A 14,358-nucleotide genomic window follows, 5' to 3' on the forward strand; every position below is an offset into this window, starting at 1 on the left:
CAGTGCTGGGGAAAGGAACCGTGCTGGCAGCACCAGGGAAAGGGAGGGTTTAAACAACAGTATAATTGCCCTGGCTGGTGTAGCTCAGTGGATTGAGCGCGGGCCTACGAACCAGACAATCGCGGTTTGATTCCCAGTCAGGGCACATGCCTGGGTTGCAGGCCGGTTCCCTGCAGGCCAGTTCCCAGCAGGGGACGCATGAAAGGCAACCATACATTGATGTTTCTCTCCCTCTCTCCTTCCCTTCCCCTTAAATAAATTAAATTAAAAAAAAAAACCAGTATAACTCCCTGGGTGATTCTAGAAAAACAATTACTAAGCGGCAGCTGTATGTTCTGTTGTCACGCTGAATGCAAAGGAAAATGCTAGCCCTCTCATTTTGTGTAAAATTTACATATACATGGAAAAAATAAATGAAGCACTTAGTCAATTACTAAATTGCATATCACAAACACCAGGTGTGAGGCAAGTTCTTATAAGAGGCGATCAGTTGCTTCAGAGAAGATAAACCTTTACCTGAGACATTAAAAAATGGTCAAGGTGTACACTGAAAGTGAACACAACAGAATTTATTTAGACAAGGATGGTTTTACAAAATAAATGTTCTTACTGTAAGTGCAACAAAAGAAAAAACTACTCTTGGTTTCCCTGTGATATACCTTATTAACATTGATTTCTGACTAAGAGATGTCTAGTCAGATTCAAGGATAAATGTGCGTTAGCATAACCTTAAATCCAAACACTGTCTTAGTTAAAACCGTGAGACACCAACGTTTCTACAGTTATGTTTGTAGAATGTTTCCATCAAAGCACACTACCTTATTCACGTCGACATTGTGATAGCTGCATTTTCAGAATCTCTCATGCTGTGGGAGGAAAATCTCAGCACGTACCAGCTTAACTATAAATCAAAGAGCATGTATAGCTCTTTTCTGAATATGCTTTTTTAGAAAAAGACCAAAACATTCCTTCTGTAAAAAAAGAAAATCCCCACACTAATTCCCTCCAGTATGACTTCTCAGAATGCTAAGATTTTCCCATACCCATTATAATGGTATGTTTTCCCCATTATAATTCTACAGATTTAAGATATTGCAAAAAGTCAATCTATATTCAGTTCATGTAAAGGGCTGCTTTTTCTCCTTTAAAAGACTTTTAAAATTTTACAAACAGTGCATGGAACATGAAGGCATTCTCAAATCACGGTGTTTGTATGTATGACTTGACTTCAGTATACATTTTCTGATGTCCTGGGAGGAGTCACGCATTTGTCCTTACCCATGTGTTCATCCGTGCTGGAGCTAATCTCCGAGGGACAGCTTTCTCACGTGCACTGGACTTGCATCCCTTTCCTGGTAGGAATCAGTAAATGTAGAGTAAGGGAATCCTACCAGATGAGGAGTCCTCTTAATACTGACTGCATTTTCTGATATTACAAAAAAAGCAGCTTTAATAGCTTTCCCATATATTTCTGGGGTCTTCCTCCAGGTATGGGACAATGTCTTCAATTTCAACACATCACTTAAGGCTCTCAAGTCAAAGTAAGGCATTAGCTGCTGTGTTTTTAAATCCGTACATTTTTAGGTTTTCTCGACAGTGTGAATTCCCTGGTGTTCAGTAAGGAATGAATGGTAATGAAATGCATTTTCATATTCATAGGGGTTCTCTAGAGTGTGTGTTCTCTGATGTTTAGCAAGGTTTGAACTCCAGCTGAAGGATTTATTGCATGTCTTACATACATAGGGTTTCTCCCCGGTATGAGTTATCTGATGTAGAATGAGGGAAAAGCTCCGACTAAAGGTTTTCTCACATTCGGTACATGCATATGGTTTTTCTCCAGTATGGATTTTCCTGTGCTGTATCAGGGATGCGTGCCATGTGAAAACTTTACCACACTCGTGGCATTCGTAGAGCTTTTCTCCAGCATGAATTCTCTGATGCTTAATAAGAAAGGAGTGGCAACGGAAGGCTTTCCTACAGTCGTTACATTCGTAGGGGGTTTTGGTGGTGTGAATGCTCTGATGTCGAGTGAGGTGTGAAGAGCGGCGGAAGGCCTTCCCACATTCAACGCATTCGTAGGGTTTCTCTCCGGTGTGTGTGATCTGATGCCGGATGAGTTCTGAGCCACTGCTGAAGGCTTTCCCACACTTCCTGCACGTATACTGTTTCTTCCCTACGTGAATTCTCTGATGCCGGGTGAGGTTGGAGGCGCGACTAAAAGCCTTCCCACATTCAGTACATTCGTAGGGTTTCTCCCCAGTGTGTGTTCTCTGGTGTTCAATGAGGAATGAAAGGTAACTGAACGTTTTACGACAGTCTTTACACTCGTGGGGTTTCTTCCCAGTGTGTATCATCTGGTGTTTTACAAGGTTTGAGATCTGACTAAAGGTTTTGCCACATTCCTTACATACATATGGTTTCTCTCCAGTGTGAGTTCTCTGATGTAACACCAGGGAAAAGCGCCGACTGAAAGTTTTTCCGCATTCGTGGCACCCATATGGCCTCTCCATGGCACTGACACTGTGTCGAGACAGGGCTTCTTGATGAGAGGCTGTCACTTGCCTGATACATCTCTGATTTCTTTGTAGTGTCTCAGTACCATCCTCACATTTCCAGCTTCCTTTAAAACGGGACTGTTCAGGGCTGTAGCTCAGAATCCTCTCCTTTATCAGATACTGGGATGGGTCATCTTCATACATAACACTGTTTGGAGAGAACTCTGTGATCACACCATTCAACCCTGAAACCGAAAAAAACACAGCAATGTTTCTTATTTTCTGTATGGAGTGAAATGAAAGCCATTCTCCCTTTTTTAATGAAAAAATTCAGTATGAAATGTTTTCATATTTGTCACATGTGACTTTGAAATCTAAGCATTCTAAGCCCAGTAATTCAAAAGACATCAAACAGAAGAGAGATTTAATTGAATAGGGAGAGAAATTAAATCGAGGTGACTGAAAGTGAGGGATTTGGAAAAGAGAAGCAGTTGGGAAGGGAAGGTTTCTAGTTTTCCTCACTTCTGTTTATTTGCTGCCAGAATGACCTGAAAATGAAAATTTTGTTATGCTAACACACTGCAAGTGCTCCTCAAGTCCCACAAAGATATCGGATTGCCCACCCAATGCCTTTGGAATAGTAACTTCTTCGAAGTAAAATAATAAAAGGTTTCTCCGAAAATCACCTTCTATGTTGCTCACTCTACTTCTACTTTTCAAATTTTGCCGTGACAGTGTTTCTACCAGACGCTTCTGATAGACAAGCAGGGGCCCTGATTATCTTCAGGCTAAATTTTACACAGACACTTAGTCATTTGGGGGGAAGGGGATTTTATAATAACATGAAGGTCTCTAAAAATGTACATTCTCTCATATTCTTAGTCTTATAAAATACGTAGGATTAAAAGTCCATGATGTATACAACATATGCACAAAAGTTTCTGGAAAAACTCATATACTAAATTATCCTTTAAAATGGGGTAAAATGGTAGCAAATAAACATACGGGTATTCTCTGTACTAGTCTTCAAACTTTTATGGAAGTTTAAAATTATTCCCAAAATTATTACACTTAAAAAAACACGTTTTTTTTTCCCACAGTATTCAGTTGTCTGTTTATTCTCAAGGCAAAAAAGAGAGAAAGAAAAAAATATGGAACGCTTCACGAATTTGCGTGTCATCCTTGTGCAGGGGCCATGCTAATCTTCTCTGTATCGTTCCAATTTTAGTATATGTGCTGCCGAAGCGAGCACACACGTTTTTCTTTAAAACATGCTTTGACATTTTGTTTGGAGGGAATGCTGTCTTTTATTATCACTGACTGTAAGCTTCTACAGAAAAGTAAAGAGACCTCATATTTCTTTAATATGCATTTAAGCAATGAACCAAGATATATACCTACATATGGTATGCACCCAAAAAAAAGGGAAAAAATAAGAGAGGGAAGGCAGTGAGTTAGCTGTTAAGAAAATGATCATTGCAATAACGGGAAGTCTTAAATTACTTTCACAACTCTTCTATAAACCAATTCTATATATTCTGAGTACCTCTATGAGAGCTTTGGGGATATGAACTGAATAATTCTCTTCAGGAGCTAAGAAAATAAATAGGGTGAAGACAGAAAAGAAAACAATGACATAAGAAATGAAAATGAACCCCTGGCTGGTATGGGTCAGTGGACTGAGTGCTGGTCTGAGAACTGAAAGGTCACCAGTTCAGTTCCCAGTCAGGGCACACGCCTGGATTGTGGGTCAGGTCCCCAGTAGGGGGCATGTGAGAGGCAACCACACATTGATGTTTGTCTCCCTCTCTTTCTCCCTCCCTTCCCCTCTCCCTAAAAATAAATAAATGAAATCTAAAAAAAGAAAAAGAAACAAAAGTTAAGTATTTAGAGTAAAAAAATGTAAAAAAGATCAGGGACAAGATATAAAAATCCACTGCAACAGATAAAGAAAAGATCCGCTGAGAAAACTATGTCCAGATCTAGCTGCATACTATTTGTTCTATGATTTCCCAGACCAATGAGGATAAAAAGCAAAACAAAGGCTGTAAGAGTCTAAGAAGGGCCCAGCAATTCCAAGTATTTATCCAAAGAAACTCAAAACACTAAATTGAAAAAACACATGTATCCATATGTTCATTGCAGCATTATTTACAATAGCCAAGATATAGAAGCAACCTAAGTCTCCACCACTAAATCAGTGGATAAAAAGAAGCGGTATACACTGAAATAGGGGACAGGCTGACAGGGACCAGAGGGGAGAGGGGAGGGAATTTCAGGGGAAAAGGGGAAAGTACCCCTTTTAGAGGGTTTAAAGGGTTTATAGAACAAGTATAAAGGGCACATGGACAAAAACTAAGGGGGGTGGAAATGGGAGGGAGGTGGGGAGCACTGGGGTGGTGAGCTGGGATGGGAGTAAAAGACAGAAAACTGTACTTGAACAATGAAATAAAATTAAAAAAATAATTTAAAAAATGGTATGTATAAGATGAGGCAAAAGTAGGTCTACAGTTGTTTGTATAGAAAATAATACAAGAATAAGCTATTGTTTCATGCACTCACAACTGTAAACCTACTTTTGCCCCACCCTGTAAATACTATGAAATATGACTCACATAAAAAAAAAAGGAAAGAAAAAGAACAAGAAGTTTGGTCACTGGCAACAGCATGGATGGAGCTAGAGGGTATTGTGCTGAGTAAAATAAGTCAGAAGAAGGCAAATGCTATATGATTTTACTTCTAGGTGGGATCTAAAAAACAAAATAGAAACAAACTCACAGAATATTTTGATAATTATCAGATGGGAGAGAGGAGTTGAGAAAATGGTTAAAAGTAGTGAAGAGATTAAGAAGCACAGTCAGTAGTTACAGAATAGTCACAGGATACAAAGTACAGTGTAGAAAATGTAGTCGATAATATTGCAATAACTATGCATGGTGTCCGATAATACTTATTTACTGAAGTGATCACTTTGTAAGTTGTATAAATGTCTAATCACTGGGTTATACACCTGAAACTAATAGTACTGAATGTCAACTGTAATTAAAAAACATAAAAAAGTATCCAAAAAAAAAAAAAACTGCTCAGTTGTCGAATCAGTGAATTGTACCAGAAATCTTTGTAAGTCAGAAGCTTGGTGAATTATTGAAATATTACCACTCACTGTTCCAAACTATCAAAACAAAAACTAAAACAAGAACCCACTTAATATATTTGTGGAGTGTATGTCTGTGAAAAGCACTCTGGAAAACATTCTGACATTATCTAATGATGTGGAAGAGATGCCTTATCCTCTGACCCAGCAGCTCCAATCCTACACCCCGCCCCAGGATACCTATGGCAGTAGGATACTGCCTACTGTGGACCAGGATACAGGGACAATCACAACATAGCTTACAACAGCCCTAGACTGCAAACAACCCAAGAAGCCCTCAATAATAGACTGGATAAATTGGGGTATACTTACTTGTATGATGAAACAAATGGTAAGAACAATATGCAAAATACATAAATCTTAATTTTGAGGAAAAAATTCACAATCTAACGTATGCATTCTATGTATATGTATTCACTGTGAGCCCCTCTATATAAAGTTCACAAAGAAACCAACCTGCCCTGGCTGGTTTGGCTCAGTGGATTGAGCACTGGGCTGCAAACCAAAAGGTTGTGGGTTCAATTCCCAGTCAGGGCACATGCCTGGGTTGCAGGCCAGCCCCTAGTTAGGGGTGTGTGAGAGGCAACCAACTGATGTATCTCTTGCATATCAATGTTTCTCTCCCTCTCTTCCTCCCTTCCCTTCTCTCTAAAAATACATACATACATATATAAACCTTAAAAAAAAAAAGAAAGAGGAGAAATCAAAAAGAAACGAAATTCAGAGACCAGAAGAGCTAATGACAGAAGGAGAAGACACACATATCTCTGAGAAAGTGGGGGAAAGGCTACAATGAGCACTGAAGGCGGACTGGTAAGTGGTATGAAGTGGTCCCTTATGGAGCTATGGGCAAGACTTCATAATCTCTGTATTTCTGGTGTCTAGAAGGGAAAACTTTCTAACCAACATAAACAAAGTATTGCCTTCTCACGGACTAGTTGTGTTGTTATTTTTAAAAATTTCCCCACCAACTTCTAATTCACTCACCTGAAAAGAAGTCTGTTCTCACATCTTTCCCCAGCCAGGGCTCTTTCCCTTGCTCCAATAAGGAAACCACATGTGGCTTAGACATGTGAAGACCTGCTTGAAGAAATGAAATAAATTCAAAATCACTTCTCGAATCTTCAGGAAAGAGCGACCATTAAAAGAAATGTCAGATGTTAAGTATAAAAGGTATCTAAAGAGTAGGTGGCATTATAATCTCCATCTTAAAAACAAATTTAAAAAGGGGGACCATACCTCCATTGGGAATATTCAGGCAGATAATCAAGATTCACGACAGTAACACTAAAGGGTTACTTCTTCGTGAGGGGTGAGGAGGAGGAACACTTACCCAGTGAGACCAGGTGACCATAGTTCTCCAGCATTACCCGTCTGTACAAGTCTCGTTGAGCAGGCTGAAGCCATTCCCACTCCTCCTGGGAGAAGTCTATGGCCACGTCTCTGAACGTCACTGACCCCTGAAATGACACACGGCACCTGCGCCACGAGCACCAGTGCTCCCCAAGGCCCTGCTGAGTAGTGCAATGCATCCCACTGTCAAGGGCAGAAAGTGCATACAAGTGATGGCAATGGGAGGTTTCTGAATTCTGAGCGATCACTGACAGTATAACTAAGAGTAGAGCTGTTTTGTTTAATGGAAAAAATGAGAAAAAAATGTGATTTGTCCTGAGATAATTTACAATTTTGTGAAAGGTAAAAAAATTATACATGTAAACAATATGGGATTTCTGGCTTTGGTTATAAAACCACTTACAGCACTTTATGAATAGTGAAGACAATTCCTTTGACGACCATGCCTTCATAGGCAATGGTTACTGTCCTTAATACCAGTGTATTTCACCTTGATTTGGCAAGAATTTCTTCTTGATAGCAACTAGCTGTAGCCCATAGCAGCCATACCCTTGAAATGTGATATGCATTCATTCTCAGGTTTATCATAGTTGTCCCCATTTCTGAAGAAATAGCTGTGAAATTTAATTTTTAATTGTTTTAGAGAGATAGAGGAAAGGAGCGAGAGAGAGAAACATCAATTTGTTGTTTCAGTTATCTACGCATTCATTGGTTGATTCTTGCACAGGCCCTGACTAGGAAATCAAGTTTGCAACCTTGATATATGGGGTTAATGCTCTAACCAACTGAGCCACCTGGCCAGTAGCTGTGAAACTCAGAGGCAACTTTAGCAATGTCGGAACAGGGAAGGTAAGCAGCAGAGGGTAGGACCTCCAGAGGAGGGAATGTAACGCCTCCGCCTCCCTCTGGGTTAGAGGGAACAATAAGCGCCTAGACTTGCACCTGTTGAGGGATCCACATAACTGTTACACATAAAAAGGAATTTCAGCCCTGGATGGTGTAGCTCAGTGGCTTGAGTACTGGCCTGTGAACCGCTAGGTCACCGGTTTGATTCCTAGTCTAGGGTACATGCCTGGGTACACGCCCCAACAGGTCCCCAGTTGGGGGTGTGCGAGGGACAACCACACATGGATGTTTCTCTCCCTCTCTTTCTCCCTCCCTTTCCCTTTCTCTAAAATTAAGTGAATGAAATTAAAAAAAAAAAAGAAGGTCCCAAGCCAGTAACAGCCCAAAATGTATGGCAAAGTTATTTTTTTAAGTGATAAAGATTATTCAGTGATAGAGAATAAAGCTGTTTCCTAGAGTAAACAGGGGGATTTGTAGCACGGGTGGAACTTGGACTCCTGAGCACAACTTAGAAAGCTCGGATTTGGAGACAACTATGACAAAAAGTAGGACTGAGAGTGGATTTAAAAACAGAGGGACACATCGGTGTTTCTCTCTCTCTTTCACCTTCCCTTCCCCTCTCTAAAAATAAATAAACAAACAAACAAATCTTATATTTAAAAAAACCCATAAAACTGGGACAACCCTGACAGTGTGGCTCAGTTGGTTGGATATCGTCCCACAAAGTGAAAGGTCACTGGTTTGATTCCAGGCCAGAGCACACATTTAGATTGTGAGTTCAGTTTTATATACCAGTTCAGGTACATATGAGAGGCAACTAATCGACATTTCTCTCTCACATCAACGTTTCCCTCTCTCTAAAAATAAATTAATTCAAAATAAAAACAACCCTGGCTGGTGTAGCTCAGTGGATTGAGTACTGGATGCTAACCAAAGGTTCTCTGGTTTGATTCCCAGTCAGGGCACCTGCCTTTTGAGAGAAACACCACACACTGATGTTTCTCTCCTTCTTTCTCCTTCCCTGCCCCTCTCTCTAACAATGAATAAATAGAATCTTCGATAAATAAACAAATAAATAAATAAAACACAGGGACTAATTTGGAATGGTTGGCATCTTATCCACCTTTGAGAAGCATGACTGCCAGCCAGGCATTTAGCCACATCCAAAACAAAAATAATCAGCATTCCCTGCTCTAAAATAAACTCGATGTCATGTATGGAAAATGAACTCCATAAGTTCAGAGATTTTCTTTTGCTCACTGCTGGATCCCCAAGACTGAGAATGGGTCAGGCATTAGCACCACTTGAAGGGGCTGTCAAAACACAAATTGCTGAAGCAGACACCCAGTTTCAGGTTTAGAAGGTCTAGAGTAGGGCTCGTGAACATGAATTTCTAGTCCTGGCCAGTGTGGCTCGGTTGGTTGGGTGTCGTCCTGCAAAGTGGTAGGTCACTGGTTGGATTCCTAGTGGGCACATGCCTGGGTTGCGGGCCTGATGAGGGGCGGGCACATATGAAGGGCAGCCCCTCACATCAGTGTCTCTGTTCACACTTGTGTTTCTCTCCCTCTCTCCCCCTCTAGGAATGAATAAATAAAAATCTTTTTAAAAACCTGCATTTCTAGTAAGTTTTCAGGTGACGCTGACACTGCTGGTCTGGGGAATCACCCTTTGAGACCAGGTACAGGTGCTGTAACTAGGTGCTCAATAAATATGATGAATAAATGCATGAAGGGCAGCTGGGCCAAGAGATAAAAATTTAAAGATCTCAACTGAATAAGGGAGAAAGAGGAGGCAAGAGAACAGCTGGCTCCCTACCTGCTAAAAGACACCTGCCAGGTCAGAAACCCCGCCCACACCGGAACAGCCTCCTGCCAGCCCTCTGACACCCACCGAAGTACCAGCGCCTGGAGGGGAGGAGCCAAGCTGGGTCCTGAGGTTCCACGGGGCCGGAAGTCCCTAAGGACTGAAAATCATAGCTTCACTTAGAAGAAAGGAAGCACCAGCTTACCTGATACATGCTCACTGCAAGGCCGAGGAGAACGGGGCAGTGTAGACTGGGAGAGCTGGAGGGAAAGAAAGGAGCCCTTAGCGGCAGGCCCGCGGGCAGTGCGCAAGGAACCCGGTCCTCCCGCTAGGGGGTTCCCCTCGCTGCACAAGCCTCCGTCCTTGGCACACGGGGTCAGGGAACCCAGCAGGCCCCGGGCACTCCTGAGAGCTCCCTTGCTGCCACGAGCCCAGCGCCTCTTTTAATGGGGTCACGGGACGGCGCGCTTCCTCTGCGATTCTGGCAGGGTGCGCAAAGCGTTCCCAGTTCCGGACGGTCATCCCACAGGCTTGCCTGCGGGAATGCCGGCATGGGCTGGGCGTTGGGGGCCTTGACCTACCTCCAGCCCAAGAATCCCAGACTTTCGCGTTTGCGTCCCGGCCCTTAAACTGCGCCTTCCGGAGCCTCAGGGACCGAACCCCTGGACCAGGCCGCAGGTTCCAAACATCAGCATTCCCCAGGATCCACCGCGGCTTCGGAGCGCGTGGGAGGAAGGCTCCTGTCGCGCACTACAACTGCCAGAACCCCCCACGACCACGGCGCCAGAGACGGTAGTGCGGGTCCTAGAGAACTGCATTTACCGATTCACCCACCTGGGTCTCAGCAAACAGTGGACGGACTCCCCCTCGCACACTGAAATCCTCACGCCGGCGGCGCCAGCCGCTGACAGAACACATCTCAGACAACTACACTTCCCAGGGCCCTCCGCGAACTCAGCTTGCAGTGGGAGGAAGTCTCTCCTCACAAACTACAATTCCCAGAACTCCGCAGGGTCAAGGTATCCGCGACAGTGCTGTAGGGGAGGCGGAGACCTCGGACCACTGCGCTTCGTGATCCACCGGCACTTCAGCACGTTGGGGCGGGGGAGTGCTCTCCATCACACTCCAAACCTTCCCCAAACCTCCTAAACCCGCAGCACCAGGGACAGCGACCCTGGCCCTCAGATGACAACACTTCCCAGGACACACGGTGGCCTCAGCGTGCGGGGTAGGGGGGAGGAGCGTCCACACACAAAAACTCGCAGAAAGCCGTGCAGCGAAGCTTGGGGCGCCTCCAGTCTAAGGGCATTGTCATCAGGCAACCACAGCTCTCAGAACGCTCTGCGGCCTCAGGCTCCTGAAACCAAAAGCTCCATCCTCAGACAACTACAATTCCCAGAACCGACTGTGGTTCCAGCACTTCCGTCAAAGACCGCCGGCTTCCCACAACTTTGGCCACCTGGATCCCCGCCGGGAGGGACTGCGATTCCCAGAGCCCCTCGCGGTTGGAGGAGAGTCCAGAGCAAGCAGCGGCTGGGTAGCAAGGGGCTGGCTGCCTGTCAGCAGAGCTGTGTTGCTGTGTCCCCCAAAGTGAAGGATACTTGGTTCTCGGAACCACTTTGTGAATTCAGGCATGTCCTGACCACAATTAGAATGACCCTCCAGCCACTTTGTGCTCTTGGTTCCCAAGGGTGACAGACTTCACTCGCAGAGGACAGAGCAAGTTTTCTACTTGATTATAAGCTACAGATATGACGTAGGAAATGTGCTCCTTCTGTCCAGAGACCAAGAGGTCAGAGAGGCGCTGCTGTCTTTTTAGGGGAGTTTGATACTTGCGGAAGAGGCAGGGCTGCAGTTAACACTACAGGGCGGAGACGAGTGTGAGTGGATTCAGATGATCCACCCTGCTTCTTGGGATCAAGTCGGTAATGAGAAGGGCACATGAGGGCTCAGGAATGAGGGTCCAGGTCATGCCACCAAGACAGCCACGGATGCCCCCAGAGGTGGTAACTGTGGGGAGAATCTGGCCTGGATAACAGATGAGAGAATACAACTTCAACGGTAGTGGCTGCACTTTGTCCTACTAATTTTCCTTTTCTTTGTCTCTCCTCAGAGAGGCCAAAAATTGGGACAAATAGATCTAAATAGTCGGAGGGACTGTGTCTTCACCAGATGCATCACCCAGATCTTTCCTCAAGGAAGGACTAGCTGCCCAGCTTGTTCAGAGTTGGCCGCAGCTGCAAAGAGCTGGTTCGCCTGAGATTACGCCCTTCCAAAGGCAGCTTCAGATGACTGAGCAACTAAAGACTGCAAAACCTAATCTTGGCCCAAGATGGCACACTCTTACGAGGAATATTCAGAACTCCCTACTGGCTTGGCAAAGATTTCAACAACTACAATGCATTATGACTTCTCGCTCTGGTCAGTCCATTCCTACTTATTCTCCAATCGCTTCACAGCCATTGATCCCCCATAAACATCCTGCACCCAAAACTTCACCTCAGTATCTGCTTGCAGAGAATCCAATTTACGACTTTCTTAGAAATATATGGGTTGTAAGTAACAAACACAACCTGAACCAGCTGAAACAAACTTGGGAATTTATTAGGAGGACATTTGTGATATCTTATAGAAGACTCCAATGATTAAAGCATGAAAAGGGCAGAGATGAATATGCACATCAAGACAAGAACCAGATTTTGGGACTCACTCAGGGCTATTCCATGACTTTACTCTTCTATGATGGCTTCATTCTTCTCTCATTGCAGACTATGCTTCTCCATGTGGTGGAAAACATGGTTACAGATAAGCACTCACATTTATGTAGTAAATCTTCAGTGGCTGAAGTTATATAGAAAGGTAGTCCCAGCTTTCCCATGGAAAAGATACAACATGCAATGATTATATTATCCAGTGGCAGATACAGGTACGGCTTCATATAGACCGGATAGGCATTAACAAGAAACAAGCGCATTTCAGTGGCAGATTTGCAAAAAGCATCTGAGTGTAGAAATTTCAAGGAACTGCAAGTAGTTCGAGGAGGCCAAAAAATAGTGTGTAGGAGAAAAGGTATTCAGAAATGGAGATCCATGTATTTGTATGAAAGTCCTCACATAAACATATTACACTTTAAGTCCACAAATAGCCACATAATATTTCAATACAGGAATGTAATTGCATCCTAAAATAACTACTATGTATGAATGTGAAAATAGACTAAAAAAGGATGAAGGCCAGTTTGCAAAAAATAGGCATACAGCTGCAAAGGGCCAAAGGGTCGGGTTAATTAGCATTTAGTCAAGAAGTAGATACCAGTAATGAACATCTGAAAGGTTAGTACCATATTTGTAGTCTAAGAAACCCACTGAAATAGAAAAACTGGGTATATATTTCTGGAATAAATGACAAAATAAATGACTGTGGTCTCAAGTATAGAAATCAAATGACTATTGATCTATATTCTTTTTAATACCTTGTATTACATCTGGTGTTGTTTAGATTCATCTCAGTGTTCTACAAGTAATGTTCTTGAAACCAAAATATAAGGAACACATGAATCCATGAGATAATTTTGTCAGAAAATATATCCCACAATGAAAAGCTAAACAGAAGGCATTCCTGAAACACACCTCAATATTCATACTGGACTTCCAACAGGCCCATTATTTACTAAAATGAATACAATGGAAATGGTCCTTAGTATAATTGTCTCCAGGTCAGTGGAAGAACCTGGGTGGTGAGAAAAAAGATAATGCTTTTATTTTGTCTGCTTATGTATTGTATCTCGATGTAAATTTATTGTGCTTCACAAAACTGGAAGTAAATCAACTCTTAAGTTTAAAACTGCATTTCTCCTTGAGTGGGCTTTGTGGTAGAGGGGAAATGTGTAAACTTTTTTTGGGGGGGAGGTAATTTACCAAGGTAATTTAAAAAACTGAAAATTTCTAATTTCAGGATCAGAGCCCTCTTGTGAAATTTCAAAATAGCTATCTGTGAATTCTGCATCAGATATTTTGATAAACCAGACCTCTGTTGCCAGTGTCAGCCCTCGCTATGAGTAACACCTGTCTGTTACCAAAATAACATTGTTCCTAGGTGTTCATCCAATAGGCCAGTGCTGAAGTTCCATTATTTAGTGAAGGAAGTACTGGTTAATTAATAAAATTTAGAATTGGAATAAACAAAAGTTGAAAAATTTTAGCTACAGACTCCTGAGCTCAATCCAAGACCTCATAAATGAATCTCTGGGACTAGAGAACAATCATGATAAATGGGGGGGCTGGGGGTAGGGAAAGTTGGGAAAACCACAAAGTAAAACATCACCCTGCAATCCTTTGTTCACTCTCAATGGTTTGTTCCCGCCCACCCCCACCCCCTTTCAGGTACTAGGGAGAAAAGTAGACAGTCCACAAATTTGAGTATGAATTAAATTTTGGGAAATTGGACACTTTTAAAATCACTATATGAAAAGGAATGATGATCTGGCTATTGAAAATTCTGATGCAATGGTTTAAAAAATTACTCTCATTTAAAGTCCCAATTTTTCAATAATAACGTAAAACTGAAAGTTAAATAAAAAATACTCATAAAAGGTGCAATACCCCACACTGCAAAACAACTTGTGTGTGAGAAAAGTCTTGATTTTCCCAAAATTGGAAGCAAGGTCAGTGTTAGACTTTTCTGAATTTCACTCCACCCCCCATAAAT

General features: G+C 42.6%; 1 protein-coding gene and 1 non-coding gene across 9 annotated transcripts; both read right to left on the reverse strand.

Annotated features, from left to right (window-relative positions):
* Positions 1 to 562: 562 nt before the first annotated feature.
* ZNF140 (zinc finger protein 140) lies at positions 563 to 10,583 on the reverse strand. 8 transcript variants are annotated; one of them, XM_053669713.1, is made up of 6 exons: positions 10,486 to 10,583; positions 9,857 to 9,911; positions 9,664 to 9,752; positions 6,983 to 7,109; positions 6,637 to 6,732; positions 563 to 2,740 (listed from the first exon to the last, which is right to left on the reverse strand). In XM_053669713.1, the coding sequence occupies exons 4-6, from the start codon at positions 7,014 to 7,016 to the stop codon at positions 1,581 to 1,583; spliced, it is 1,290 nt and encodes a 429-aa protein (XP_053525688.1). In that variant the 5' UTR covers positions 7,017 to 7,109; positions 9,664 to 9,752; positions 9,857 to 9,911; positions 10,486 to 10,583; the 3' UTR covers positions 563 to 1,580. The 8 variants fall into 8 exon arrangements, with proteins under 8 accessions (XP_053525688.1, XP_053525689.1, XP_053525687.1 ...); XM_053669714.1 differs by lacking the exon at positions 10,486 to 10,583 and adding an exon at positions 10,233 to 10,465; XM_053669712.1 differs by lacking the exon at positions 9,664 to 9,752 and having other exon boundaries at positions 6,637 to 6,729.
* LOC119060847 (U6 spliceosomal RNA) lies at positions 3,641 to 3,747 on the reverse strand. The gene has a single exon (XR_005084677.2). It is a non-coding gene; the product is annotated as a U6 spliceosomal RNA (small nuclear RNA).
* Positions 10,584 to 14,358: the final 3,775 nt, after the last annotated feature.

The sequence above is a fragment of the Artibeus jamaicensis genome, unplaced genomic scaffold (genome assembly GCF_021234435.1).
Source record: "Artibeus jamaicensis isolate MK-2021 breed Jamaican fruit bat unplaced genomic scaffold, CSHL_Jam_final contig_525, whole genome shotgun sequence".
Taxonomy (NCBI): domain Eukaryota; kingdom Metazoa; phylum Chordata; class Mammalia; order Chiroptera; family Phyllostomidae; genus Artibeus; species Artibeus jamaicensis.